We start from the raw sequence: 26,941 nt of genomic DNA, 5'->3' as shown, positions 1-26,941 counted from the left end.
CAAAAAAAGTAGTCTGGCGTAAAACTGTACAAGTGACCTCACTCCATCCAGACTCCAGTAGTGAGGCCCTTCACACCCAATCCTTGGAGAGTTTTTCCAGTTTTCACCCTCATCCATCTTTATCCAACACTGAGAGTTTCCAAAGGAAGAACTAACCCAGCTTGAGTATCGGGTCCCAGGTGGAGTTTGAAATGTGTTATGTATGAGAGAGACACAATGTGTGGTTGTGTGTCTGCTGTTCCCCATGGCTGTAACCACTAGACCCCTCTCCACTCCCAATGCTCTGGGTAGAACATTGGAGTCCTGTTGATCATTTCCTTTCAGCTCCAGGGCCCTCTGATGAATCCGGCAAATGACATGAACCCAGTGAACAAGTTCATCCTGCTGGGTTTCCACTCCCCAGGCCAGCAGAGCTGCACTCTCCTTTGTGCTCTTCTCTCCTCCACCTACGCTGGGACACTGGCAGGAAACCTGTGCATTGTATGGGCTATCCTGCAGGACCCTGCCTCCAATGCTTGCCCATATTCATCCTTCTGGGGAAATTCTCCTGGCTGGAGATCTGCTATGTCATAACCACAATGCCACAGATGCTCTCTGACCTGGTGTCCCACACCATCCCTATCTCCTTCCGTGCCTGCTTTGTGCAGTTCTACTTCTTCCTTTCCACAGGGCCACTGAGTGCTTCTTCCTCTCGGACATGGCCTTGGATAGGTTCCTGGCCATCTGCTGTCCCTTGTGCTGCCCTGTATTCATGTCCCACCAGCTCTGCTGGGCCTTAATGGTCTCCTGCTGGCTCTCCAGAGTCCTGTGGTTCATGATGCCCATTGTCCTCATCTCCCAGCTCTCCTTCTGTGGCCCTGTGGTGGTGTATGCACACCCTGTCTCACTTCAGAGTGGATCGTGGGTGCGCTGACACTGCGGTTACAGTCTGCCAGACTGTCCTAGACCTCTCAAAAGTGTGGCCCAATGGCCAGAATCAAAGTGGCAGTCCTTGGGTTGTGGGCTGCGTTGCCTAATGGCACGAGACACTATGGCTGCCCACGAGCACAGGGTGGTGTGGCCTAGTGGCCAGAGTCAATATAGCAGTCTTTGAGTGCAGAGCAGCGAGACCTAGCTGCCAGAGTCAATATAGCGTCCCTCAAGCACAGGGCAGCATGGCCTAGTGGCCAGAGTCAATACAGCTGCACTTGGGTGCAGGGCTATGTGGCCTAGTGACCAGAGTCAATAAAGTGGTCCTTGAATGTAGGGCAGTGTGGCCTAGTGGCTGGAGTCAATATAGTTGCCCTCGAATGCAGGGCAGCATGTCCTAATGGCCAAATGTGGGGGCCGTCACCAAAAGGGGGGCAGCCGGAGTAGGGGGACCTGGGTCCATCCAACTCCACTGGGTTCTGACCTAGGGCCCTAACAGTGGCGGAGTGGTCTGCCACTGGGTCAGCGAAGAATCCAACCACAACATGCTGACCTTACACAAGTAGGAGATTCCACTCACCCCATATCCCTGGGTCACTTCCTACTGGGCTTCCTGAAGCTTCAGCCCATATGACGTCAGGGTCTCCGGGCTCCTTGGCGCAGGTACGCCCTGGGACTCTGACTCCAGTCGGTCAGCTATGGGCAACAGGTCTCCGGTCTGGATCTCGTGCTTGAACCTCCACCAAGCATCCTTCCTCCTTGGCAGTCAGCCCAGACTGAGCTGGGCTGTTCTCCTTTATACTAGCATGGCACTTGGAGCATGCCCAGCATGGTCTGAGGGGCAGGACTTCCTCCACCGATAGTGTGAGATTAACCCTTTCCTGCCTAGTGTGTGGTATGCACACCCCATAACAGGCCCCAACACCCTGGGTCATTTTGTCTGTGTGACCTGGTCCCAGAGGTGGCTGCTTCTTGCACGACAACTTCCTGGACTGAACAGGCCTGCTATGTCCTGAGTGCCCTCATCATCTTCACCACCATCCTCTTCATCCTGGCTTCCTATGGGCTAGTTGACAGGGCAGTGCTGCCCTCAGGGACTGAGCAGCACAAGGGCTTCTTCATATGCAGCTGGTGATGATGGTCCTATTCTACGGCTTCATCTATGTCAACCCAGCAGCCTCGGGGAGCAGCAGGAAGGTGGTGACTCTCTTCTACATGGTGGGAACCCCGCGGCTCAACCTGCTGATCTACAGCCTGAGAAACAAAGAAATGAAGGAAGCTCTGAGGAGACGCTGATGGGGGAGCGGTAGGGGGTTTTGCTCTGGCCCCTGTCAGGCATTGGTCAATGGGGTATGAGGCCTTCCCCTTCCAGGGGGTGCTGGGTCCAATCCTGCAGGGGGAACACACAGCATTTTATGTGACCTGCAGGGGTCACTTGTAATATTAAAAAATGGCTGTTTGATGATACACCCAGAACAGAAGGGGAAATGGGGAAGGTGTGGGGGTGTATGTGTCCTTGCTATAGGAAATGAGCCCTGCTTAGTGTGTGTTTGCAGGGGGTAGGAGAGCGAACCAAGTGCATGTGCAGAGAGGCTGGCTCATATCTCTGCCCTTTTTGTGCAGCTGTATTTTATAATTGTTACCTGGATAAATGACTTATCACACTTAGATCCAGAGAGTAATGTTCTGCTCTCCTTTTCTCTGCTGTCAATGAGGAGCAACCCCAATGATGTCATGAGACTGACACCTATGCAGCTGGGATCAAAATCATGGCAACATTATATTTGTATGTTACAGACCACACTCCTTTCCCACAGCCAGGGATAGAATCCAGGAGTCCCAGCCCCTCCCCAATCTAACCCAGTAGACCCCATTATTCTCCCATAGCCAGGGACAGAAATGAAAAGAAGATCTCTAGCTAACAGAGGTGTCAGGTCCTGGAACAGCCTCCCAATGGTTGGTCGCCCTGAAGGACCCTTGTGTTTCATGTCTGAGGTTCCTAAAAACTTCAGGGTTTCAGCTAGTCACTTGCAGAGCTGAGGGATAACCCCCCCAACCTATTTTTGGGGGTTGTTTGTGTTGTTGTCTTCTTGGTCTGAAGCACTGGGATTGCCACAGCTGGAGATGGGACACTGGGTGGGGTGGGCCAGGGCTCTGAGGTAGCACAGAGCTAAACTCTCTCTTAGGTGCTTGGTTGGCAGTTCTTGCTCAGATGCTCAGGGTATAACTGGTCTCCGTATGTGGGCTGGGGCAGGAATTTCCCCCCAGCTCAAATTGGCAGTGACCTTGTTTTTTTCCACCTTCCTCTGCAGTATGTGGGTCAGCATGTGGTCAGTTGCCAGGACTAGCTGGGTGTGTCTCCTTTAACCATTTCCCTGTCATTGCGGGGGCTTTAGGGACTGGTCCCTGCTATTCTCCGCCCATGGCACATAACAAGTTAGCCTCCTGAGATTTGTAATACCTTGGTCGAGTTTCAGTTGCTAGGTGGTGTTGCTGGCCTGAGATCTTCAGACATTGAAACTAGGTGATGTGCTGGTCCCTTTTGGCTTTAAACTCTAACTCTCGTGTCCAGACTCCCAACCACACTTCTCTAACCCACTGGACCCACTTTCCCACTCCCCTCCCAGAGCTATGGATACAACCCAGGAGCACTGACTATGTCCTTCCCTCATTGCTCTTACCCACTAGACCCAACCGCCCTTTGAGAGCTGGAAAAAGAACCCCGGAGTCTTGGCTTCTAGTCCAGTCCTCTGACCACTGAACTCACACCCACTGCCTGTGCTGTGTCAACTCTTGGCATTAACAGAGGCTGTCCATGTCTGAGGGTTCTCTGCCTGGTATCTTTCATGGAAGTTAGAGCCACTTAATAAATCACACAGACCAGACTGCAAATCCCTTGATAGAATTAGCTTGTTTTGATGTCTGAAGCCAATTAAAGAGCTGAGCTGAGTTTGCCGCTGGTTCCTGCTTGAAAAGTTGGAACCAGGCAATTCAAAGCAAATGTTGTCTCATCTCCTAAGAGAGCTCAGCACAGATCCCAGTGCTAGGAGTGGGGTGGGGGCTGTGGGTCAGGACTGAGGGACATATACAGAGAGGGGAGCTGAGCCTCCAGGATCCATTCAGTTCTTGATCTCTGGCAATGAACAGAGCTATTGAGTATCAGGTTCAAATGGACCCCTGCTCTGTTGGGAACCAACCCACACATTACATATGGGACTCACTGCACAGAGCAGGCAGTGATAGGGCAGGGAAGAGGTGCAGATGGAGGGGCCTTGATGGGCTTGCTAGGGGTCTCCTAGTCCCAGTGAGGTTTCTTCCCACCTGGGATCAGCCCTTCCAGTTGGTATATTGGGGCAGAGCCTGGGTCTCACTGAGTGCAAGGGGAGATGTGACCATCTTAAGGAGAGAGCATGGGAAAAGGGGAATCTCTGTCTCTCTCAATAGTGGGGATCACCCCATTCTAAGGTACCCCGCTCCCCAGCCACACCAGTGCCTCTCTGTAGGTGGAACAGCCCCGTTGTGAGTTTCCCATATATGCCCCCCACCCCAGGTGCCCAAGTCCCTTTCCATAGGGGAGTTCACAATGTTCTGAGCTCCCCCATCTACACCCCTCAGCATAGCTACACAAGCCACACCCTTCATCCCCACTCCATGCAGCCCTCACATACGGACCTCTCACTTCCACTCAGTACAGCCCCACCAGCCAAGGCCCTGTCCCCCACTCCATCCAGCACCCACAGCCAAGCACCTCATCCCCAATCTGTCCTGTCCCCCCAGTCAGGCCCCTTTCCCCCAATCCATACAGCCCCATCCCAGGTCCCTCACCTGCAACCTGTCAAGCCCCCTCAGCCAGAACTTTCACTCCCAATTTGTCCATCTCTTCCCCGCCTCCTGCAAGTCAGGCCCCTTACCTCCCCTCTGTCCAGCAGCCCTCCTCTCCAGCAAGGCCCCTGAACCCCACTCTCTCCAGTCCACACAGCTAGGCCTCTCATCACCCCCAATCTGTCCAACCCCCTTCAGCTTGCCCCCCCCCGCTGCATGTCATCAAGCCCCCACCTCCCCCTATGCCAGGCCCCTGACTCCCACTCCATCCAGCCTCCTGCCATCCAGGCCCTTCAGCCCCACTCCTTCAAGCCCCCCTGCCAGATCCCTCAGCTGCACTTCATCAAGCCCCCCCCTCAGTTAGTCACCTCACACCCACTCCATCCATCACCCCACTTCATCCAGTCCTGCCAGCAAGGCCCCTGAGCCCCATTCCAGCCAGCCACCACATCCAGGCCCCTCACCTCCATTTGGTCCAACTCCCCGAATCTCCAGCCAGGCCCCTGTCCCCTGCTCCATCCAGCCTCCAAAGCCAGGGCCCTCATGCCCACTGCATCCAGCCCCAAAGCCCCTGAACCTCACTCTATCCACCCCCACAAACAGGTCCCTCTCTGCCACTCCACCCAGGCCCCCTGGCCAGGCCCCTTACCCCCACTCTGTCCTGCCCAACCCAGCAATGCCACTGAACCCTACTCTGTCCTGCCCAACCCAGCAATGCCCCTGAACCCTACCCTGTCCAGCCCCCACAAAAAGACCCCTCACCCCTACTATGTCCAGCCCCCATAACAAGAACCCCACTCCATCTAGCCCCACCAGCCAGGCCATTCACTCCATACTCCATCCAGAGCCCCCAGTTGGGCCCATCACCTCCACTCTGTCCAGGCCCCCCAGGTCCTTCACCCCCAATCTGTGCAGCCCCCCCAGCCATGCCCCTCACCCCCACTCCATCAAGTCCCCCATCCAGGGCCCCCACCCCCACTCTGTCCAACCCCTGTCCATCCAGGCCCCTCACCTCCAGCACCCCCTCTCTGTAGCAAGGCCCCTGAACCCCAATCTGTCCAGCCCCTCAGCCTGTCTCACAGCCTCACACCGTGAAGTCCCCGTCCCCCATGCAGGCCCTTCACCTCCGCTCCATCCAGCCCTCTGAGCCAGTCGCCTCCCACCACTCCATCCAGACCCCCTGAAGCTGGCCTCTTACCCCACTCTGTCCAGCCCCCCCCCCCAGGCAGGCCCCTCACCCCTACTCCATCAAGTCCCCCACTCAGCCCCCTCACCCCAACTCTGCCCACCCCCCATATCCAAGCCCCTCCCCCCACTCCAATCAACCCCCCCCAATATGCCCCTCACCCGCACTGTATCCAGTCCACATAGCCAGGCCCCTCATCTCCCACTCCAGCCATCACCCCCACTCTGTCCAACCCCTGTCCAGCCAGGCACCTCATCTCCAGAACCCCCTCTCTGTAGCAAGGCCCCTGAACCCCAATCTGTCCAGCCCCCACAACCAGGCACTTCATCCCCACTCCATCCAATGCCCCCAGACACACCCCTCAATCCCACTCTGCCCAGCCCCCCCCAGCCAGGTCCCTCACCCCCACTCTGTCCAGCCCCCACAACCAGGCCCCTTACCCACCCCGTCGAGCCCCTCCAGTCACCCCCTTACTCCCACTGCAGCCAGCCTTGCCACCCAAGCCCTTTACCCCCACTTCAGCCAATACCCCTCAGCCAGGCCCCTCACACCAACTCCATCCAGCCCCCCCAGGAAAGCCCCTGAACCCCACTATTTCCAGCCCCACCACCAGGCCCCTCACCTCCACTCCATGCAGCCTCCCGAGCCAGGCCCTCACCCCCACTTTGTCTAGCTCCCACAACCAGGCTTTTCACACTCAATCCGTCCAGGAGCCAAACCAGGCCCCCCAGCTGCAAACCATCAAGCCCCACACCCCCAGCTAGGCCCCTCAACCCCACTCTCTCCAGCCCCCCAGCCACACTGCTCACTAATACTTGGCCCAACCCCCCCTTCCCTCCCCCATGCCCCACCAGGCCCCTCTCCACACTCCAGCCAGCCCCCAGGAGATTACTCTGTTTATTTGGGCAAAATCTGGAAAAAACTGATTTTAAGTGGCAAGTTTTCCAGTTTTCCCCCTCATCCATTGGATTCCGACCAGAGTGGGGGCCGGGGTCTGACCAGAGTGGGGACAGGGCCCAGCCAGGTGAACAGCTTGGCCTAGAGAAGCAGGGAAGTGTGCGACCTTCTAGTTAATGATTAATGAGGTGCCGGCTGAGTATAGGACCCACACTACGGGGAGCTCAGAGTTTTGCTCTTCCCTTGTCTTGGCAAAAGAGAAACACATCATTCCCCCGCAGTGGAAGGTCTACACTTGCCCTGTGTTTATAAAGCATCTTCACCCTTCCACTCCATGTACACAGCACAGGTGAGATGCAGCCAGCTTGGGGTCGGGCAGCTGGGTGACAGCCGCAGAGTGACACTACATGGAGATGGCACACCTGCAGCTGAGATGCAACCAGCTCTGGCGTGAGGTAGCTCGGTAACAGCGACGCAGCAACACTGCATGGAGATGGCTTGCCTGGTGCTGAGATGCAGCCAGCTCTGGGGAAGGACGGCAGGGGAACAGCCACAAAAGGATGCTGCAAGGAGATGGCTCGCCTGGCACTGAGGGGTGGTGTCTGTGCCTGCTGCTGCCTGCTGGAGGGCATGAACCCTGCTCAGTGGGTGCAGAGAGTGAGAGAACCCAGCACCTGGTAGAAGATGGAGCACTGCCTTAGTACTGCCAGCCCGGGCTTCAATTTGTCATGTGTCTGAGGGGCTGGTGCTGGAGCTTTCAATGTGGCCTCATCTTGACACTCCCAAGGCCTGTTTGTGGGAGTGGGGGGTTGTGTGTGTGGAGGTCTCTGTGTGTGTGCTGAGGGAGAGCTGGGGGGGCTCTGTGGAAGGCTGTGTGTGAGGAAGGAGAAGTGGGGGGACTGTGTGTATGTGTGAGGGGAAATTGGTGTGGGTGTTTGTATTGCTGCTGTATGGAAGGCTTGTGGGGGCTCTCCCTGGTACTCACACAGAGATCAAATCGAAACCTGGCCGCTCCTACACACCCCAGAGACCAAGTCCCAGGGACCCAGTGGTTCAGAGAGCAGATATCAGCCCCTTCTTGCCCAGCTCCCGTCACAGCAGAGGCGGAGAGAGGAGGCTGAGATCTCACAGCCAGGTGGGTTTTCACACACAGCTTCCTTCTTGCTTTGATTCTTCCCTGGCTGCTGCACTGTTCTGCTGCCCGCACCTCCCTGCTCCAACCACTAACCCAGCCATGCACAAGTGCAGGCTATAAATTAGCAGGAGGTTTCTAACTATCAGAGGGGGGATGTTCTGCAACAGCCTCGGGGTAGGAGTTGTGGAGTTGAGCAACTTAGTTTTAAGGGTGAGCTGGACAAATATATGAGTGTGATTGTATGACAGGGCTGCTTGTGATTTGGGGGAGGGGGAGGCAGAGCTCAGCAGCCCAGGGGCTAACTTCCAGTAAATGTTCTATGTCCCTAAACCTCATGCTTCAAGGTTTCAGCTGGCTATCGGCAGGGGCCAGAAAGGGATTTCCACCATGTATTCTGAGAGGTTTTTGTTTGGTTGGTTTTTAAATCTGCTTCTTCTGAAGCACCAGGCTATGCCCATGGCTGGAGATGGTATGTTGTGGGGTGAGCCAGGGCTCTGAGGTGGAGTTTGGGATATGAGATGTATGAAAGAGACTAATTGTGGCTGGTATGTGCTATTCCCTACTGTTGTAACCACTAGACCCCTCTCCTGTTCCAGGTCTCTGGGCAGCTCTTTAGAATCCTGTTGATCATTTCCTTTCAGCTCCAGGGCCCCCTGATGAATCCAGTCAATGGCACCATCCCGGTGACCAAGTTCATCCTGCTGGGTTTCCCCTCCCTGGGCCGGCTAAGCCGCAATCTTGTTTGTGCCCTTTTTTCCTCCACCTACATCGGGACACTGGCAGGCAACCTGTGCATTGTGTGGGCCGTCCTGCGGGACCCTCACCTCCAACGCCTGCCCATGTACATTCTGCTGGGGAACTTCTCCTGGCTGGAGATCTGCTATGTCACGACCACCATGCCCCGGATGTTATCTGACCTGATGAACCCCGGGGTCCCCATCTCCTCCCATGCCTGCTTTGTGCAGTTCTACATCTTCTTTTGCATGGGGACCACCGAGTGCTGCTTCCTTGCGGCCATGGCCTTGGATAGGTACCTGGCCATCTGCCACCCCCTGCGCTACCCCGTCCTCATGTCCCCCCACAGATGCTGGGTGTTGGCGGCCTCCTGCTGGGTCACCGGCTTTCTGTGGTTCGTAGTGCCTGTCGTCCTCATCTCCCAGCTCTCCTTCTGTGTCCTCACCCTGGATCATTTTGTCTGTGATCCGGGCCCATTGCTGGCTTCCTCCTGTGCCCCAGCTCCCCAGGCTGAACTGGCCACTTATGTCCTGAGCTCCCTCATAATCTTTGGTGCCGCCTTCTTCACCCTTACCTCCTACGGGCTGATCGTCAGGGCAGTGCTCAGGCTGCCCACAGGGGCCGGGCGGCACAAGGCTTTCTCCACCTGCTCCTCGCACCTGGCCGTTGTGAGCCTCTTCTGGGGCTCTGGCATGGTCACCTACATCAGCCCGTCAGCCGCAGGGGGCAGCGGGAAGATGGCAACCCTCTTCTATGCGGTGGCGACCCCCCTGCTCAACCCACTGATCTACAGCCTGAGGAACAAGGAGATGAAGGATGCTCTGAGGAGGACCCTGCTGGGGAAGCTGTAGGAGGTTCTGCTCTGGCCCCAGCCTGCAGGGACTGGCTGGTCAGGGGGGTGGGAAATGGGATATGAGTTCTTTTCCTTCTAGGGGTTGCTCACTCCAATCCTGGAGAGTGAACACACACAGCATTTTGCATGATCTCTAGGAGTCACTCCCAGTATAAAAAAATGCATTTGATGATACAACCAGAATGCAAAGAGGAGCTAGGCGGGGGGGGGGGCATATGTGTCCTTGCTGGAGGAAATGAGCCCTGCTCAGTGTGTGTGTGTGTGTGTGTGTGTGTGTGTGTGTGTGTGTGTGTGTGTGTGTGTGTGTGTGTGTGTTTGCGTGTGTGAGTGTGTGTAGGCAGGCTGGCTCGCCTCTCTGCCCTTTTCGTGGAGCTGTATTTCAAGATTGTTACCTGGATAAATGTGTGTTCACACTTAGAGCCAGAGAGAAAAATTCTGCTCTCATTTTCTTTGCTGTCAATTAGGAGCAACCCTGGTGATCTAGAGAGACTGACAGGTGGGACCCAAATCATGGCAGCAGTATATTATTTTTTTATGGACCTCATTCCCCTTTCACAGCAAGAGATAGAACCCAGGAGTCCCAGACACCCCCTGTCCCCAGATCTAACCCACTCAATCACATTTGCCTCCCACAGCCAGGGATAGAACTCAGGAGTCCCAGCACCCCACATCTAACCCACTAGACCCCACTCCACTCCCACATAGCAAGGGATAGAAAGGAGAAGACATTATCTAATGGCCTGATCTACAGAAGGTCAGACAAGGTGATCTGGTGGTCCTCTCTCGCCTTAAACTCTAACCCAAGAGTCCAGACTCCCAGACCCTGCTCTAAGCCACTGGATCCCACTTTCCCACTCCCCCCGCCCAGAGCGATAGATAGATCCCAGGAGTGCTGACAACCCATCCCTCCCCACTCTAAGCCACTGGACCCCACTGCCCTCTGAGAGCTGGTAAAAGAACCCTGGAGTCCTGGTTCCCAGTCCAGTCCTCTGACCACTGACCTCACACCCACTGCCTGTGCTGTGTCAACACTTGGCATTAACAGAGGCTGTCCATCTCTGAGGATTGTCTGCCTCATCTTTCATGGGAGTTAGAGACACTTAATAAATCACACAGACCAGACTGCAAATCCCTTGGCGGAATTAGCTTGTTTTGATGTCTGAACATTTCTCACTCTGGGTATTGATGATTTGGGCCACTGGCAAAGCCAATTAAAGAGCTGAGCTGAGTTTTGCCACTGGTTCCTGCTTGAAAAGTTGGAGCCAGGCAATTCAAAGCAAAAGTTATCTCATCTCCTCAGAGAGCTCAGCAAAGACCCCAGTGCTAGGAGTGGGGTCGGGGCTGTGGGTCAGGACTGAGGGACACGGGTAGGGAGGGGACTTGAGTCTTCAGGATCTGGCAATGAGCAGAGCTACTGAGACTCAGATTCACATGGACCCCTGCTTGGCTGGGAACCAACCCACTCATTACACATAGGACCCACTGCACAGAGCAGGCGGGTGTCACTACTGCCTTGAGGTGGTAGGGAAGAGGTGCAGATGGAGGGGGCCTTGATGGGCTCGGTAGGGGTCTCCTAGTCCTAGTGAGATTTATTCCCACTCAGGATCAGCCCATGGAGTTGGTTTATTGAGGTGCCAGGGGATAGAGCCTGGGTCTAGCTGAGTGCAAGGGGAGATGGGACCATCTTAAAAAGAGAAAGCATGGGAAAAGGGGCATCTCTGTCCCTCTCCATGGTGGGGATTACCCCATTCTAAGGTACCATGTCTATGCCTCGCATCCTGGCCACACCAGTCACTCTATCTAGCGGGGACAGCCCTGTTCTGACCTCCCCATATATGCCTCCCACCCCAGGTGCCCAAGTCCCTCTCCATAGGGGGAATCCCCACGTTCTGGGTTCCCCCAGCTATATACCCCAGCTCGGCTACACAAACCACAGCCTTCACCCCGACTCCATCCATCACCCCACCAGCCCCACCAGCCATGATCCTGTCCCCCATTCCAGCCAGCCACCTCAGCCAGGCCCCTGTCCCATACTCCATACAGCCACCCCCAGCCACCCATCACCCTCCACTCAATCCATCACCACCGAGCCACACCTCTCATCACACTCATCCAGCTCCCACTAGCTGGACCCCTGTCCCCCACTCCATCCAGCCCCACCAGCCAGGCCTGTCACCCCCAATCTGACCTGCCCCCCAGCTGGGCCCCTCACCCCCACTCCATCCATCACCTTCCCAGCCACACCTCTCACCACACTCCAGCCTGCCCCCCCCCCAATCAGGCCCCTCACCATTCTTCATCCAGCCCCCCAACCCAGACAGGCTCCTCAGCCCCAGTTCATCCAACCCCACCCACCAAGGCCCCTGAACACCACTCTGTCCAGCCACCGCAACCAGATCCCTCACTCCCACCCCAGCCAGGCCTATCACCTCCACTCTGTCCAGCACCTCCCTCCCTGAACCTCACTCTGTCCAGCCCCCACAACAAGCCTCTTCACCTCTACACCATTCACCCCCACAGTCAGGTCCCTCACCTCTTCTCCCTCCATCCCCCCAGCCTGGCTCATCATCCCATCTGATCATCCCAACTTTATCCAGCCCCCCAGCCTGGTCTGTTACCCCCACTCCATTCATCTCCCCCCACCCCCACCAGGCCCGTCTCCACCACTCCAGCCACCCCCAGGAGATTACCCTGTTTATTTTTTTTTGCAAAAAGTGGCAAGTTTTTCCAGTTTTAACCCTCATCCATTAGGCTCTGACCAGAGTGGGGGCTAGAGGCCAGCCATAGTGGGGACAGGGCCCAGCTGGGTGAACAGTTTAGCCTAGAGAAGCAGGGACGTGTGAGACCTTCTAGTTAATTAATAAGAATGTTCAACAAGGTGCTGGCTTAGTATAGGGCCCACCCAATGTGGATCCCATAATGGGTTATGCTTTTCCCTTGGTTTCACAAAGGGGAAACACATCATCCCCCCGCAGCATGAGTCTGCTCTTGGCCTGCATTCATAGAACATCTTCGCCCTGTTTGACTCAATGTACACAGCACAGGTGAGATGCAGCCAGCTCTGGGGAAGGATGGCTTGGGAGCCACCACAAAAGGGTGCCGCAAGGGGACGGCTTGCTTGGCGCTGAAGGGTAGGTTGTGATCCTGATGCTGTCTGAGGGAGGGAATGTTCGGTGTGTGGAGAGAGTGAGAGAACCCAGCACCTGGTAGAAGACAGAGCAATGCCATAGTAATGCCAGCCCCTGGCCGAGATTCAACATGTAACCAAGGGGCTGGTGCTGGGTCTTTCAATGTGGCCTCATCTTGACACCCCCAAGGCCAGTTTGTGGGGATGGGGGCGCTGTGCAGTGGTGAGCTGGAGCCGGTTTGCACCGGTTCACGGGAACTGGTTGTTAAATTTAGAAGCCCTTTTAGAACCGGTTGTTTAGAACCAGTTGTCCCACAGGACAACTGGTTCTAAAAGGGCTTTTAAATTTAACAACTGGTAAAGCTCCGGCAGCTCCCCGCCCCCGACCCCAGCTCACCTCTGCTCCACCTCAGCCTCCTCCCCTGAACGCTCCGCCCTGCTTCTCCTCCCTCCCGCCCGCTTCCTGCAAATCAGCTGTTTGCGCGGAAGCCTGGGAGGGCTGAGAAGCAAGCACGGCCCGGCTCCAGCCGCATGGCCCAGCCCGGCCCGGTCCGGCTCCAGCAGGGAGGGGGTGTTGGATAGAGGGCAGGGGAGTTCAGGAGGATGGGGGGATGGATAGGGGTCGGGGCGGTCAGAGGGCAGGGAACAGGGGGATTGAATGGGGTCAAGGGTCCTGGGGGGGCAGTCAGGAAGGAGCAGGGGTTGGATGGGGCGGTGGGAGGCAGTCAGGGGACAGGGAAGGGGGGTGGATGAGGGCAGTGGTCCCAGGGAGGGGCATCAAGGAACGCGGGGGGGTGGATGGAGCAGGAGTCCCGGGGTGAGGAGGGAACCTGTTGATTAGATTTTGGCAGCTCATCACTGGGGCTGTGAGTATGTGTGTGGAGAAATCTGTAGCATGTGTGTGTGGAGAACTGGGTGGGATCTCCCTAGCACTCCCCTGGGGGTCCACAGATCTTTCAGGGATCAAATCCAGATCTGGCTGCTCCTAACCACTCCAGAGACCAAGTCCCAGGGACTCAGTGACTCAGAGAGCAGATATTAGACCCATCTCACCCTGCATCCTTCACAGAAGAGGATGAGTTGTCACTGACAGGTGGGTTTTCATCAGGAATCCTAGTTTTCCTTGATAAAAAAAACCCAAATTCTGTGATAAAAAAAATATAAAAATCTGTGCTTTTCCATGATTAAAATGGAACACTGAATTTTAGTTTCCCTATCCCCAGTAAAATGGAACCCCGCTTATCTTGGATCATCAAAAATTCCAATAATCCGTAGAGCTTCATCCCCGGTTCAGTTAACACACAGAGCCAAATAATGGAGACGATGGTAAAGAGGATTCTAAAAACAAAAGAACAATCATACTGGGTCAGACCAAAGGTCCATCTAGCCCAGTATCCCGTCTTCCAACAGTGGCCAATGCCAGGTGCCCCAGAGGAAATGAACCGAACAGGTAATCATCAAGTGATCCATCCCCTGTCACCCATTCCCAGCTTCTGGCAAACAGAGGCTAGGGACACCATCCCAGCCCATCCTAGCTAATAGCTATTGATGGACATATGCTCCATGAATTTATCTAGTTCTTTTTTGAACCCTGTCATAGTCTTGGCCTTCACAACATCTTCTGGCAAAGAGTTCCAGAGGTTAACTGTGCGTTGTTTGAAGAAATACTTCCTTGTGTTTGTTTTAAACCTGCTGCCTATTAATTTCATTTGGTGACCCCTAGTTCTTATGTTATGAGAAGTAAATAACACTTCCTTATTTACTTTCTGCACATCAGTCATGATTTTATAGACCTCTATCATGTCCCCCCTTAATTGTCTCTTTTCCAAGCTAAAAAGTCCCAATCTTATTAATTTCTCCTCATATGGAAGCTGTTTCATACCCCTAATCATTTTTGTTGCCCTTTTCTGTACCTTTTCCAATTCCAATATATCTTTTTTGAGATGAGGCAATCACATCTGCACGCAGTATTCAAGATGTGGCCATATCATGGATTTATATAGAGGCAATATGATATTTTCTGTCTTATTATCTATCCTTTCTTAATGATTCCCAACATGCTGTTCTTTTTTTTTGACTGCCGCTGCACATTGAATGGATGTTTTCAGAGAACTATCAACAATGACCCCAAAATCTCTTTCTTGAGTGGTAACAACTAATTTAGACGCCATCATTTTATATCTATAGTTGGGAGTATGTTTTCAATGTGCATTACTTTGCATTTATCAACATTGAATTTCATCAGCTGTATATGTTTTTATTTTTTTCACAAAATATAAAAAATAAAATATCTGTAAAAATGCAAATGTTGTGTTTTTCCTCATTTTTCTGTGGAAAACGGATTTCTAGCATCCCCGATTTTCACCTACAGCTTCGTTCTTGTTATTGGAAAAAAAATCCAAACATTTTTTTGCGGGGGGGGGCATCCTTTGAAGAGCAGCTGATCTCAGTAGAAATCAGACCTTTCTAGGGCCCAGTCCAAGACTAATGAACTCCCACAGGACTGAAAACCATCACAAATCTCCACATCTTCTGCTCCAATAGCCAGATGCACTAATTCCACATGATTTTTCTAACATAAACACAATATTCCCCCAAAACATAAACAAAACTCTGCCAGAACAAAGCACTCAACTGCACTCACAATCCCCGCCTGCTCCCCCCGCCCCCAGGCAGATGATAAGAGAGAACAAAGCATGTTAAGAATTATTGGTCACTTCACTCAACACACAAATGGAAGATACTACAGAGATGAAAGTGGTATGAGAACCTCCACAGAGCAGAGTAGCAAGAGCTGTACCTGTGGGTTTAAACACTGAATGAAGAGGACATTTCATGTCTCAGAGTATGGGGATGTCATATGGAATCTTTCCTCTCTCAGTCAGCAGTTGCAGAACCAGGCTGGTAGCTAGAAAATTGAAGCCACTGCTAGGCTGCACAAGGCCTATAATACAATGATGAAAGGAAGGGATGATCTGGTAGTTAAGGCATTAGACCGGCGCTCAGGCGACCCGGGTAAAACTTCTGATTCTACCACAAGCTCCTTGTGTGATCTGAGGCAAATGCCATAAATCTCTTTGTGCCTCAGTTTCCCTCATTGTTCCTTTGTCCTCGTTAGATTGAAAGCTCTTGGGAGCAGGGACTATCTCTCACTATGTGTCTGTGCAAAATCCAGACCAATGGAGCCCTGATCTCACTTGGAGACTCTGGGTGCTACCATCATAGAACTAATAGGATACAGAAAAAAAGCCCTGCCCTACACAGTCCCACCCCGTGGTCCTGTTCAATTTTATCCCATCACTGCAAAGCCCTTTCATCCTATGTATCCTCCATTTTGATCTGCTCCCCGCTTACTGTTACTCCCTCTATGTACTCCCACATTATTACCCCTTCTCCTTCCTTCATTATCTCACCAAAAATAATCTCATCTGTCTGTTTTACTATCTAGCTATCTATGTTTCATGCTGTCACGGAGTCACCGGTTCAGTGATCTGGAACTACTCCATATGAAGCCAGCCAGGACTCTGGGGGAGCCTCCTCTCTCTGAGCATACTGTCTCTAGGGCAAGAAGCTTACACAGCTTCAACCTTCCTGGGTCTGACCACAGAGCATTCAGCATCCCCTTCCACACCGTGCGCTTCCCGCAGTGAGTCTGCCCAGGAGGGGCTCCTGGGGAAGCCAGAGGGCCGTGCACCCCAACTCCACAGTCAGATGTGACTCTCAGCCATCCAGTAAAATAGAAGGTTTATTAGTCAACAGGAACAGAGCGTAGAACAGAACTTGTTAGCACAGAAATCAGTGAGTTTCAGCCAAGTCCATCTTGGGGGGAAGAGAGCCCAGAGCCAGGGCTCTGGTCCTCCCCCTGAGGCCCGAGCCAGCCGAGACTGACTCATTTTCAGCTGCCTGGCCTCTGCCCTGCCTGTTGCTCATCCTCCGGCCTTTGTCTCGCTTCCCGGGCCAAGAGTCACCTGGTCACATTCCCCTCCTGGGACTCAGGTTATGAAGGGGTGGCTATAGCATCAGTGCAGGCAGCTGGGGCAGCCTCCACAAAAATCACATCCCCTTATTCCCACCACCTAGACATTGGTGCAATACACAGGGAAACAGGGGCACACACAAAATTCATGCAAAACAGTAAGACTCACATAGGCTCACATACAACATAACAAGGGAAAATCCCCACTTCATCACATCTTTCCCCGCTTCGAGACCAAACTGAGTGGGGTCACTTTAGCCAGTGATCTGGGGAAGTTCAGGCCTCCCACTCTGGGAGAAAGCATCAGCTATAACATTTGCACTCCCCTTAACATGGACCACTGCCATCTCATAATCTGGAAGGACAGACTCCACCTCAGGAGCTTGGCATTGGCCTCTCTCATCTGGTGCACCCATGACAGGGCAAGTGGTCCACATACACAGTGAAGCGCCGCCCAAATAGATCTGGCTGCAGCCTTTTAAGAACCCACTCCATGGCCAGGCACTCTTTCTCTATGGCTGCATAGCCCTGCTCCCGGGGCAGCAGCTTCCTGCTTAGGTACATGATGGGGTGTTTCTCCTCTTTTGCATCAATATGCATTGGCACCACACCCAGCCCTGTGTCTGAGGCATCGGTGAACACCATAAAGGTCTTGTCAAAGACTGGGTTTCCCAGCACCGGGCCCTTGACCAGATCCTCCTTCAGCATGCAGAGAGCCCTCTGGCACTGCCTGGTCTGGATCAGCTTGTCTGGCTTTCCCTTCTTGCATAGCTCAGTGATGGGTGCTGACACAGAGCAAAAGTGGGGCACAAACCTCTGGTAGTGCCCCACCATCCCAGTCAAGGCCTGGGCCTATTTCTTAGTCTGGGGAGCAGGGCAGTCTCTGATCGCCCCCACATTGGCTGGCTCTGGCTTTAGGCAGACCTCCCCACCTTGTGGTCCAGGTACGACACCTCTGCCATCCCCACCTTGCACTTGCCAGCTTTTACAGTCAGCCCTGCATCCTTGAGGCGACCCAGCCCACTCTTCACCTGGGACACCTGGTCCTTCCAGGTCTGGCTAATGGCACAAATATCATCAATGTACGCTAGGGTAAAATTCTTCATTCCCCTCAGTAACTGATCCACCTGCCAATGTTAGGTGACCGGCACCGCCTTGAGGCTGAAAGGTAGGACTAGGGACTTGTACAGTCCCAAAGGGGTGACAAAAGCAGGTTTCAACCTGGCATCTGGATCCAAAGGCACCTGCCAGTAGCCTTTGGTGAAATCCCTGGTCATGGAGTACTGAGTCCCCCACAACTTGTCTAGGATCTCATCAGGCCTAGGTATGGGCAGGCACCAGACATGGTGATGTCATTGAGCTTCCGATAGGCAACACAGAATCGGATCGTCCCATCTTTCCTGGGGACCAGCACCATGGGATAGGCCCCGGGGCTGGTGGATGGCTGGATCACCCCTAAAGCCAGAATGTCTCTGACCTCTCCCTCCAGGGCCTGTGCTGTGTTCCCCATTACTCTGAATGGGGAACACCTAATAGGAGGGCCAGCCATAGGCACAGACTCCATGGGTGCTCCGGGTCTGGAGCACCCATGGGGAAAAATTATTGGGTCCTCTGCACCCACCGGCAGCCAAGCCCCCTCCCCCCCTTCTCCACTTCCTCCTTCTCCCTGAGTGTGCCACATCTCTGCTCCTCCGCCTACCTCCCAGCACTTCCCACCCGGCTGCTGCCAAACAGCTGTTTGGCAGCGTTAGCATGCTCTGGGGGAGAAGAGGGGGGAACGTGGCGCGCTCAGGGGAGGAGTCAGCTACCACCTGTATAAGGCCCCTTTGCCCTGCCTGAATCACACAAAGGGTCAGATCAGTGGATGGGTCTTGCCCAATGGCTTGTCCTTAGGAGCTTGATTTACACTGTGAGAACCTTCGGGTACGTCTATACTTACTTGCTGGTTTGGCGGCAAGCAATCGATCTTCTGGGATCGATTTATCGTGTCTTGTCTAGACGCGATAAATTGATCCCGGAAGCGCTCGCCGTCGACGCCGGTAATCCTGCTCCACGAGAGGAGTAGGCGGAGTCGACGGGGGAGGCTGTCTGCCGCGTGTGGACCCACGGTAAGTACCTTTAAGTTCGAACTAAGATACTTTGACTTCAGCTACGTTATTCACGTAGATGAAGTTGCGTATCTTAGTTGGAACTGGGGGCTTAGTGTGGACCAGCCCTTAGAGACATTTATTTTCTTTTATTCACTGATAGTAACAGCATGGATAGGAGTCAGCATTTGTGTGCATTCCAACTCATTTCAATAGACATTGCGCCTCACACATTTTGTTGTACCCCAAAAGTAGCTGATGCTTAGGTTACAAGCCCCTGTCTTGCATCTTGGTGTAATTATTTACACCTTTGCAAAGTATTGTCCAGCATATAGGGGGACTGAGCTAGGAGTCAGGAGATCTGCATTCAATTCCTCTGCAACTGACCTGCTGTGAGCAAGCCCCTTCCCCACTGTGAGCAAGTCCCTACCCCACTCTGTGGTTATATTTCCCCTCCCACCCTTTGTATGGTTGGAAGGGACCTCTAGGGGTCTTCCAGTCCATTCCCACCACCAGTACCATCCCACTAAGGCAGGATTTAATACATCCCTGAAGCTGAGGAGCAAGAGTGGAATTAAAAGCAGGTAGAGGAGAAGACTTCTACTGTAAGGTTAATTATAAATAAAATATGGGTCCTGATCCTCAGGTGGTATGTCTTGGTGGCGTTCCATTGACTGACTTAGACCAGGGGTGGATTTGCTTCATGTGCTGCTCTCAGTCAAATCATAGAATCATAGAAGATTAGGGTTGGAAGAGACCTCAGGAGGTCGTCTAGTCCAGCCCCCTGCTCAAAGCAGGACCAACACCAACTAAATCATCCCAGCCAGAGCTTTGTCAAGCCGGGCCTTAAAAACCTCTAAGGATGGAGATTCCACCACCTCCCTAGGTAACCCATTCCAGTGCTTCACCACCACCCTCCTAGTGAAATAGTTTTTCCTATTATCCAACCTAGACCTCCCCCACTGCAACTTGAGAGCATTGCTCCTTGTTCTGTCATCTGCCTCCACTGAGAACAGCCGAGCTCCATCCTCACTGGAACCCCCGTTCAGGTAGTTGAAGACTGCTATCAAATCCCCCCTCACTCTTCTCTTCTGAAGACTAAACAAGCCCAGTTCCCTCAGCCTCTCCTCCTAAGTCATGTGCCCCAGCCTCCTGATCATTTTTGTTGCCCTCCGCTGGTCTCTTTCCAATTTGTTCACACCAAATTTGTTCACATTGTGGGGGCCCCAAAACTGGATGCGATACTCCAGATGTGGCCTCATCAGTGCTGAATAGATGGGAATAATCACTTCCCTCAAACTATTGGCAATGCTCCTACTAAAGCAGCCCAATATGCTGTTAGCCTTCTTGGCAACAAGGGCACACTGCTTACTCATATCCAGCTTCTCATCCAGTCATCCTTTTCAGATATGTTCTTCAACACAATTCTCAAATCAGAGTCTGGTGTCTTTTGCAAAGGAAAGCACTTTGCAATGGAGTCCCTCCTTGACTTGTTGGTTCCTGAGGCTGAATATGAATGGGTTGAGCATGGGAGTCACCACTGTTGTCAGCAAGGATGCCACTTTGGAACGGTCTTGAAAGGGCCTGACGTAGATGAATATGGAGGTACCGTAGCCAATGGTGATGATGGTGAAATTGTAAGAACAGGTGGAGAAAGCTTTGATCCTGCCCTTGGTGGATAGGATCTTCATGATGGTGGCTAGGATGCAGATGTAGGAGACAACTGTGGGCAGCAACGTGCCAAGTTCCACAAACGCTGACACCATAAAGTCATCCAATTTGATGAGGCGTATGTCGGTGCAGGTGAGATGCAGCAAGGGGGCACTGTCTCAGAAGAAGAGGTTGATAATGTTGGGCCCACAGAAGGATAGCCCGGCTTTCATAGCAGTTGGTACGAACACAGCCAGGAATCCCCCCATCCATGAGCAAACCACCAGGAAGAGGCAAACCTTTCCGTTCATTATGGTGGCATAATGCAAGAGGAAACAGATGGCCACGTATTGATCATAGGCCATCACAGCGAGGAGTATGTATTCCGTGCAGCCCAGCAAGAAATAGAAGTAGGATGGGGCCAGGCAGCTGGAGAATGAGATTGTTTTTCTCGTTGAAAGAAAGTTCCACATCATTTTGGGCATTATGGAGATGGTCATGAGGATCTCAATGAGCGACAGGTGGATGAGGAAGAAGTACATGGGCGTCTGAAGGTGGCAATCAGTGCATATCAGCATGATGATGAGGACGTTCCCCATGAGTATCATCACAAAGAATGCCAGGAAAAGGATGATCTCCACTTCTCAAGGTTTGGGGAAACCCACCAGGATAAATTCACTAACCATGGTCTGATTCACCATCTTCATGTTTTTATACCTGAGCAATACAGCAAAGAGACAATCAGTTACTGGCACATGGTTCACAAATGTCCACCGAGTTTTGTCTCTGTGTGCTCAAGTTTAGACACCACTGGGCAGCTACATCCCCTGGGTATCTTTGAGGGTCTCACTTTTTGGTCACCCAGCTTGAGAAACCTAGTGGTGATATCTTCAGAAGTGCCCCACAGTGACCTAACTCTACTCCTGTTGACCTCAGTGGCACATGAATAAGGCTGTATGTCTGTCATGGAGGTCACAGAAGTCACGGATTCTGTGACTTTCCGCAGCTGTTTGGGTATGGGAGGGGGCTCAAGGCTGTGTCAGGGGGCTGTGGTGTGGGGCGGCGCTTACCTCAGACGGGGGGGCCTCCCTGGAAGCAGCCAGCATGTCTCTGAAGCTCCTAGGTGGAGAGGCCAGGGGGCTCAGTGTGCTGCTCATGCTTGCAGGCACCACCTCCATAGCTCCCATTCGCTGTGGTTCCCGGTCAATGGGAGCTGCAGAGCCAGAGCTCATGGTGGGAGCAGCATGCAAAGCCCCCCTGTCCTTCCCTCCCCCTACGAGCTGTAGGGACATTCTGACCACTTCCAGGGAGCTGAATGGAGCTGGGTAGGGAGCCTGCCAGCCCCTACAACCCCCTCCCCCATCCCAGCACCAGCAGGGTTCCTGGGCCGCACACTGCCCCCGCCCTCCCCACCAGCGCCAGCGGGAGTCTCAGGCCACCCACCCCCAACACCCACGGTGCCCCCCCAGAGCACCTGCAGACCCCGGCCCAAGTTTTAGTTAGGGCTATATAGTACAAGTCATGGACAGGTCACGGGCCATGAATTTTTGTTTACTGCCCGTGACCTGTGCATGACTTTTACTAAAAATACCAGTGACTAAAATGTAGTCTTACACATGAACCACTTTTCAAAGATGAAGATAGTGGGAATGCCAAAAATTCCTGAGCTGGTTATGCCATTGAAGGAAGTTCTTTAAACTAAGTAAAAATAGCAATAGGCCATGGATAATCCATCTCACTGGCATAGTGCAGAGTAAAGATGGTTGAAATGTTTCAATGAAAAATATTCCTGCTCAGAAATGGGATTGTGTCAAAAATGAATTTTTTATGGGAAATCTCTCTCTCTCTCAGTATGTGTATATATATATATATATATATATATATATATAAAATTAAAGCATGGGGGGTAAGTGACTCGACCAGTATCAGAGAAACAAATAGCACTAGCAGAGAAAACAGGTTTCTTGTTGCTTAGTCCTCTGCTTTAATCACTACACTACATTACATTACATTACTTAACACAGCCAAAAATACAACCCAGGATTCCCATGTTCTTGTAACTTGCTCTAAACAACTGAGCACACTCCAACTTGGACACAGGAATATGCCCATCAGACTTTCACAACTAATCCTGACTCCCCTCCCAGAGCTGGGAGTAGAAGCAGGAGTCCTGACTCCCTGCTTCCTGCCCTCACCCACTCTTAACTACCAGATACCATTCCCCTCCCAGGGCTGGGAAGACAACCTAGGAGTCCTGGCTGCTAACCCACATTGTTCTAAGCACACTTCTTGGACGACACTGTCCCTTCCCTGAGCAAGGAGTGAAACTCTTCATCTCCTGTGCTAACCATTAGATTATGTTCCAGTAATATAGCTAAGCTCTGGTCTTGTTAGAGGGCAGGAATGCTAAATAAGAACTGACTAATTCATCTTCCTCATTTACTCTGACCTATTGCAATTATAAGTATAGGGGACAAAAAGAAGACTAACTAGAACAAAAACACTAAGGTCCAGTTCCCCAGCTAGTGTAGATCACCACCACTGAAACTCTGTCTAACCCAAGGGGCCAGATCTCTAGTTTGTGTAAATCAACATAGCTTCACGAAAGTTACTAACCCAGATTTTCTGCTGCTATAAACTAATTCATCTTTGATGTCAACTGAGATTCTGGTCCTTGATATTTTCAGCTGTGGAAGAACTAGGATTTAAAATTGTATCATGCCAAAGGAACTGGATTCACATCTCTGTCTAACCTTGGTGCTTAGTGGGGAAGGGTGTGAGATCCACTGTACAGTGACCCTAGGATTCCCCTTGCTATGATGTTTTCAAAATCAGGTATCTTTTCCACACTCATGTATATATATATATTTTTAATTTGACATATGGCTTAGGGGGGAAAAACAAGATCTATCTTTCTTTGAAACCTGTCAACAACCCCCTCAAAAGTATTCTAATGAAAAGCATTAGCACAATTCAAGTGAACTGATATACTAGAGACGTACACATCAAATAGTTCTTACTATCACTTTCAGTGGTGATTAGAGCAGTGGTCTGTAAGTCTGGAATCCTTGATACCCTTCCTTTCCCTGATGCTCACTCACACTGACAGTGAGCTCATCTCTCCTCTGTGCCTTAGTTTTCCTATTTATAAAGTAGTAGTAGTAATATTTCTCCAGAATCTGTATTCTTTGAGATCCTTGAATCAAAGGTATTATTATGAATACTAATAAAGTGTATTATTATTATTATTTTTATTATTATTATTATTATTATTATTATTACTATTACTATTATTACTATTATTATCTGATTAGTAGTGTTTTCTTTTGAATTGTACAAAACACTAAATGCTGCCATACTTACTTTAGCCATCATTATCCAAAGTGTATCTGCATTTAAATCATTCTGTTGATTTTCTTAACTCTTAAGGGTGCCATGAAGGAAAGAGTCCTGGTTCCACATGAGAACAGTAATCCAAAGACCCACTTACATTATGAAATCAAAAGACAGCTGAGTTGAACTCCTACATTGGTTCAAAGTCATGAACCTCCAGCTACTGCTCTATGATCTGCGTCTGCTGTTTTCTTATACACTGTGGAATACACCAATATCTTCTACCTGAGATGAGTTCAGCAGGGAATAGAGAAGATGAGCCATTGACAGAATTGGCTTCTTTTGTCTTTCACGTAGTGGAGATGCTGCCAACCAATCATAGTACAAACCTTTGTGCTATAGGGTAGAAGTTATTGGCCAACCATTTAATGAAGGGGATTGGGAAGAAGCTGTTGTGACGTTCTATACCTTGGGAGAGGGCCCTGTAACCCCCATATTCCTCATTTTTATATAATTGTGATCTTAAATATAAAACAGGCCTTGTACGGTATCAGGGGAAAGGTTATGATCTGCTGAAAGTTATTTCTCTATCCATATATGTATATCATTAATGCATATGAAGTTATGAAAATTGTCTCGCATGGTTGTAACTAAAACATGCTGTAAGTTGGGTAATCAGTCAGATATTAGCTCCCCAGAGGCAACAGCAAGGAAAGTTGATATATCCTTGAGGGAAGCTGGTTTAGGAAGAAATCACTTGAGGCCAGAGAGCAGCAAGCTAACAAAGCTACCATTTATTTACAGACACGGAGCTGACCTGACCAGCCGAAGCTGGCTGGGCTATCCCCTAATAATCTAACTCAGTTGCCATAGGAACAAAAACCACGACAACCAAATACACAACATATTCCTCCCCCCTTAATAAGAACATCCCCTAAATAAAACAAACACTAAACTAGAGAAGGAGGGTAGACTGCCTCCATTCCCGGCTAAACACTGGGGATTATTTTGCCCCATAACCATGGGTTTGCCCTAGCTAAAGATCCAGCCATTGAGGGGGTCTTCTTTCTCTAGGTGGATTACGGCGAACTTCTGGTGTTATTGCACCCGAAAGTACCATGGGCGCAGGCCTGACAATGGGCTCAGGGTTTGCAGCGCACGGGTGAAGAGGTGCTATCAGCTCGTGCTGGGCAATGGGGTATCTCAGCCGCCGGCAGTAATGGAGGAGAACAGTCAGGAACAGCTGATTCTTGATTCGGTGTCTCGCCAGAAGAGGTGAAGTCAGACAACTCAACTGAAGATGTGTCCTGAGGACTGGCATGACCTGGCAACAGCTGATCTACATGTTGCCGCCAGATGAGATTCTCTGCAGTCCGAACTGTGTAAGAGGAAACTAGTCCTGTTTGAGTGATGATCGTGGCAGGGACCCATTTAGCTCCAGAAGTATAATTCCGAGCCAAAACTGGCTGTCCCGAGCTAAAGGTTCGGTCTTTTGCTCTGGGTGCCCATCTGATGACTTGATATTGCTGCTGACATTGCACAATTTGTCGGGGTTCAGAAGGTTTCAGTAGATCAAAGCAAGTGCGCAGCTGTCGTCCCATCATTAGAAAGGCCGGGGATGCCTTGGTCGTAGCATGAGGTGTGTTTTTGTAGGAAAGTAAGAAGGTATCCTGACGCTTTTGAATGGAGTGTTGTCCCCTTGCCGATTTCAAAGCATGTTTCATTGTCTGCACAAATCTTTCAGCTAATCCATTGGTGGATGGATGATATGGTGCTGTAGTGATGTAGTGTATCCCATTTGCCTTCACAAAATTTTGAAACTCCTGAGAGACGAACTGCGGTCCGTTGTCACTCACAAGTTGTTCTGGCAGACCGAAACGACTAAAGAATGCCCGTAGTTTTTGGATAGTACTCTCTGCAGTAGTGGACTGCATTATAGAGACTTCTGGCCATTTAGAATGGGCATCTACTACCACCAAGAACATGCTTCCTTCAAGGGGGCCAGCGAAGTCAATGTGCATATGTTGCCACGGGTTTTCAGGTCAGTCCCATGGGTGTAGGGGTGCCCACTGGGGTGCATTCCTCACACCCTGACATGACATACAAGCTTTTGCCTTCTCTTCAATAGCACTGTCCAATCCAGGCCACCAAAAATAGCTTCGTGCAATTTCCTTCATGCGCACTATTCCACAGTGACCCGGAATGTAGCTGTTCTAACATCTGTGATCTCAGTGGTGGTGGAATAATGACACGTCTCCCACACAACAAACAACCAGATTGGATCGATAACTCCGTCCTCCTGGACATGTAGGTAACAAGGTCGGGTGAGACCGGAGAGGTTTGTCAAGATTTTCCATGCACCACCAGGTCCATAACTTGGGACAATACTGGGTCAACACGAGTTGCCTTCTTTATCTGAGTAGCAGTGATGGGTGTATTCTCTACCTGTTCAAAGTAGAAGATTTCCGTTTGGGCACTATCTTGATGTTTGACCAGCAAAGGCAACCTTGAGAGGCCATCTGCATTGCTGTGCAGAGTGGATTTCTGATATTTGATTTCATATGTGTGCGCTGAAAGTAACAATGCCCAACATTGCATACGACTAGCAGCTAATGGGGGAATGCCTGTGTAGGGTCCAAAAATTGATGTCCGAGGTCAATGGTCTGTGAGAAGAGTAAACTTCCGCCCAAACAGGTACCGATTAAACTTCCGAATTCCAAAAATGATTTCCAATGCCTCACATTCAATTTGGGCACAGTTAGTTTCTGCTTTGCTTAGAGTGCGTGAAACAAAAGCAATAGGTCTCTCTTCTCCCGAAGGCATAATGTGTGACACGACTGCTCCCACTCCATAAGGGGAGGAATCGCAGGCCAATTGTAGGGTTAAGGCTGGATCAAAGTGCGTTAGAACTTCAAAATTTAGCAATGCATCCTTAGCTTTGTTAAATGCAACATCACAGGCTTCAGTCCACTTCCAGGCCTTGTTCTGCCCAAGGAGTTCATGAAGTGGTTTTAGCAGTGTGGCTAACTGTGAGATGAACTTTCCATAATAGTTCAATAGTCCTAGAAACGAGCGAAGCTGGCTAACATTTCGAGGTGGGGGAGCCTCCACAATAGCCTTAACTTTTGCAGGGGCCTTATGAAGACCCACAGTATCAATGATGTGTCCCAAATATTCAACAGAGGGCTGGAAGAATTCACACTTGTCTTTGCGAACTCGTAGGCCATACTC

The 26,941-nt window shown here is 51.4% G+C and overlaps 1 protein-coding gene and 2 pseudogenes across 1 annotated transcript; 2 read left to right on the top strand and 1 right to left on the bottom strand.

The window, feature by feature from the left end:
* The first annotated feature begins 339 nt into the window (after window positions 1–339).
* On the top strand, window positions 340–2,205 carry LOC135886177 (olfactory receptor 11H6-like; annotated as a pseudogene).
* Window positions 2,206–8,605: 6,400 nt separating this feature from the next.
* LOC135887061 (olfactory receptor 11G2-like) lies at window positions 8,606–9,535 on the top strand. The gene has a single exon (XM_065414842.1). The coding sequence runs from the start codon at window positions 8,606–8,608 to the stop codon at window positions 9,533–9,535; it is 930 nt and encodes a 309-aa protein (XP_065270914.1).
* A 10,625-nt stretch (window positions 9,536–20,160) lies between these two features.
* Window positions 20,161–21,084, bottom strand: LOC135886176 (olfactory receptor 6E1-like; annotated as a pseudogene).
* Between the last annotated feature and the right edge of the window lie 5,857 nt (window positions 21,085–26,941).

This window comes from Emys orbicularis, chromosome 12, assembly GCF_028017835.1.
Source record: "Emys orbicularis isolate rEmyOrb1 chromosome 12, rEmyOrb1.hap1, whole genome shotgun sequence".
Classification (NCBI taxonomy): domain Eukaryota; kingdom Metazoa; phylum Chordata; order Testudines; family Emydidae; genus Emys; species Emys orbicularis.
This window is presented reverse-complemented; position numbering and strand designations above follow the sequence as displayed.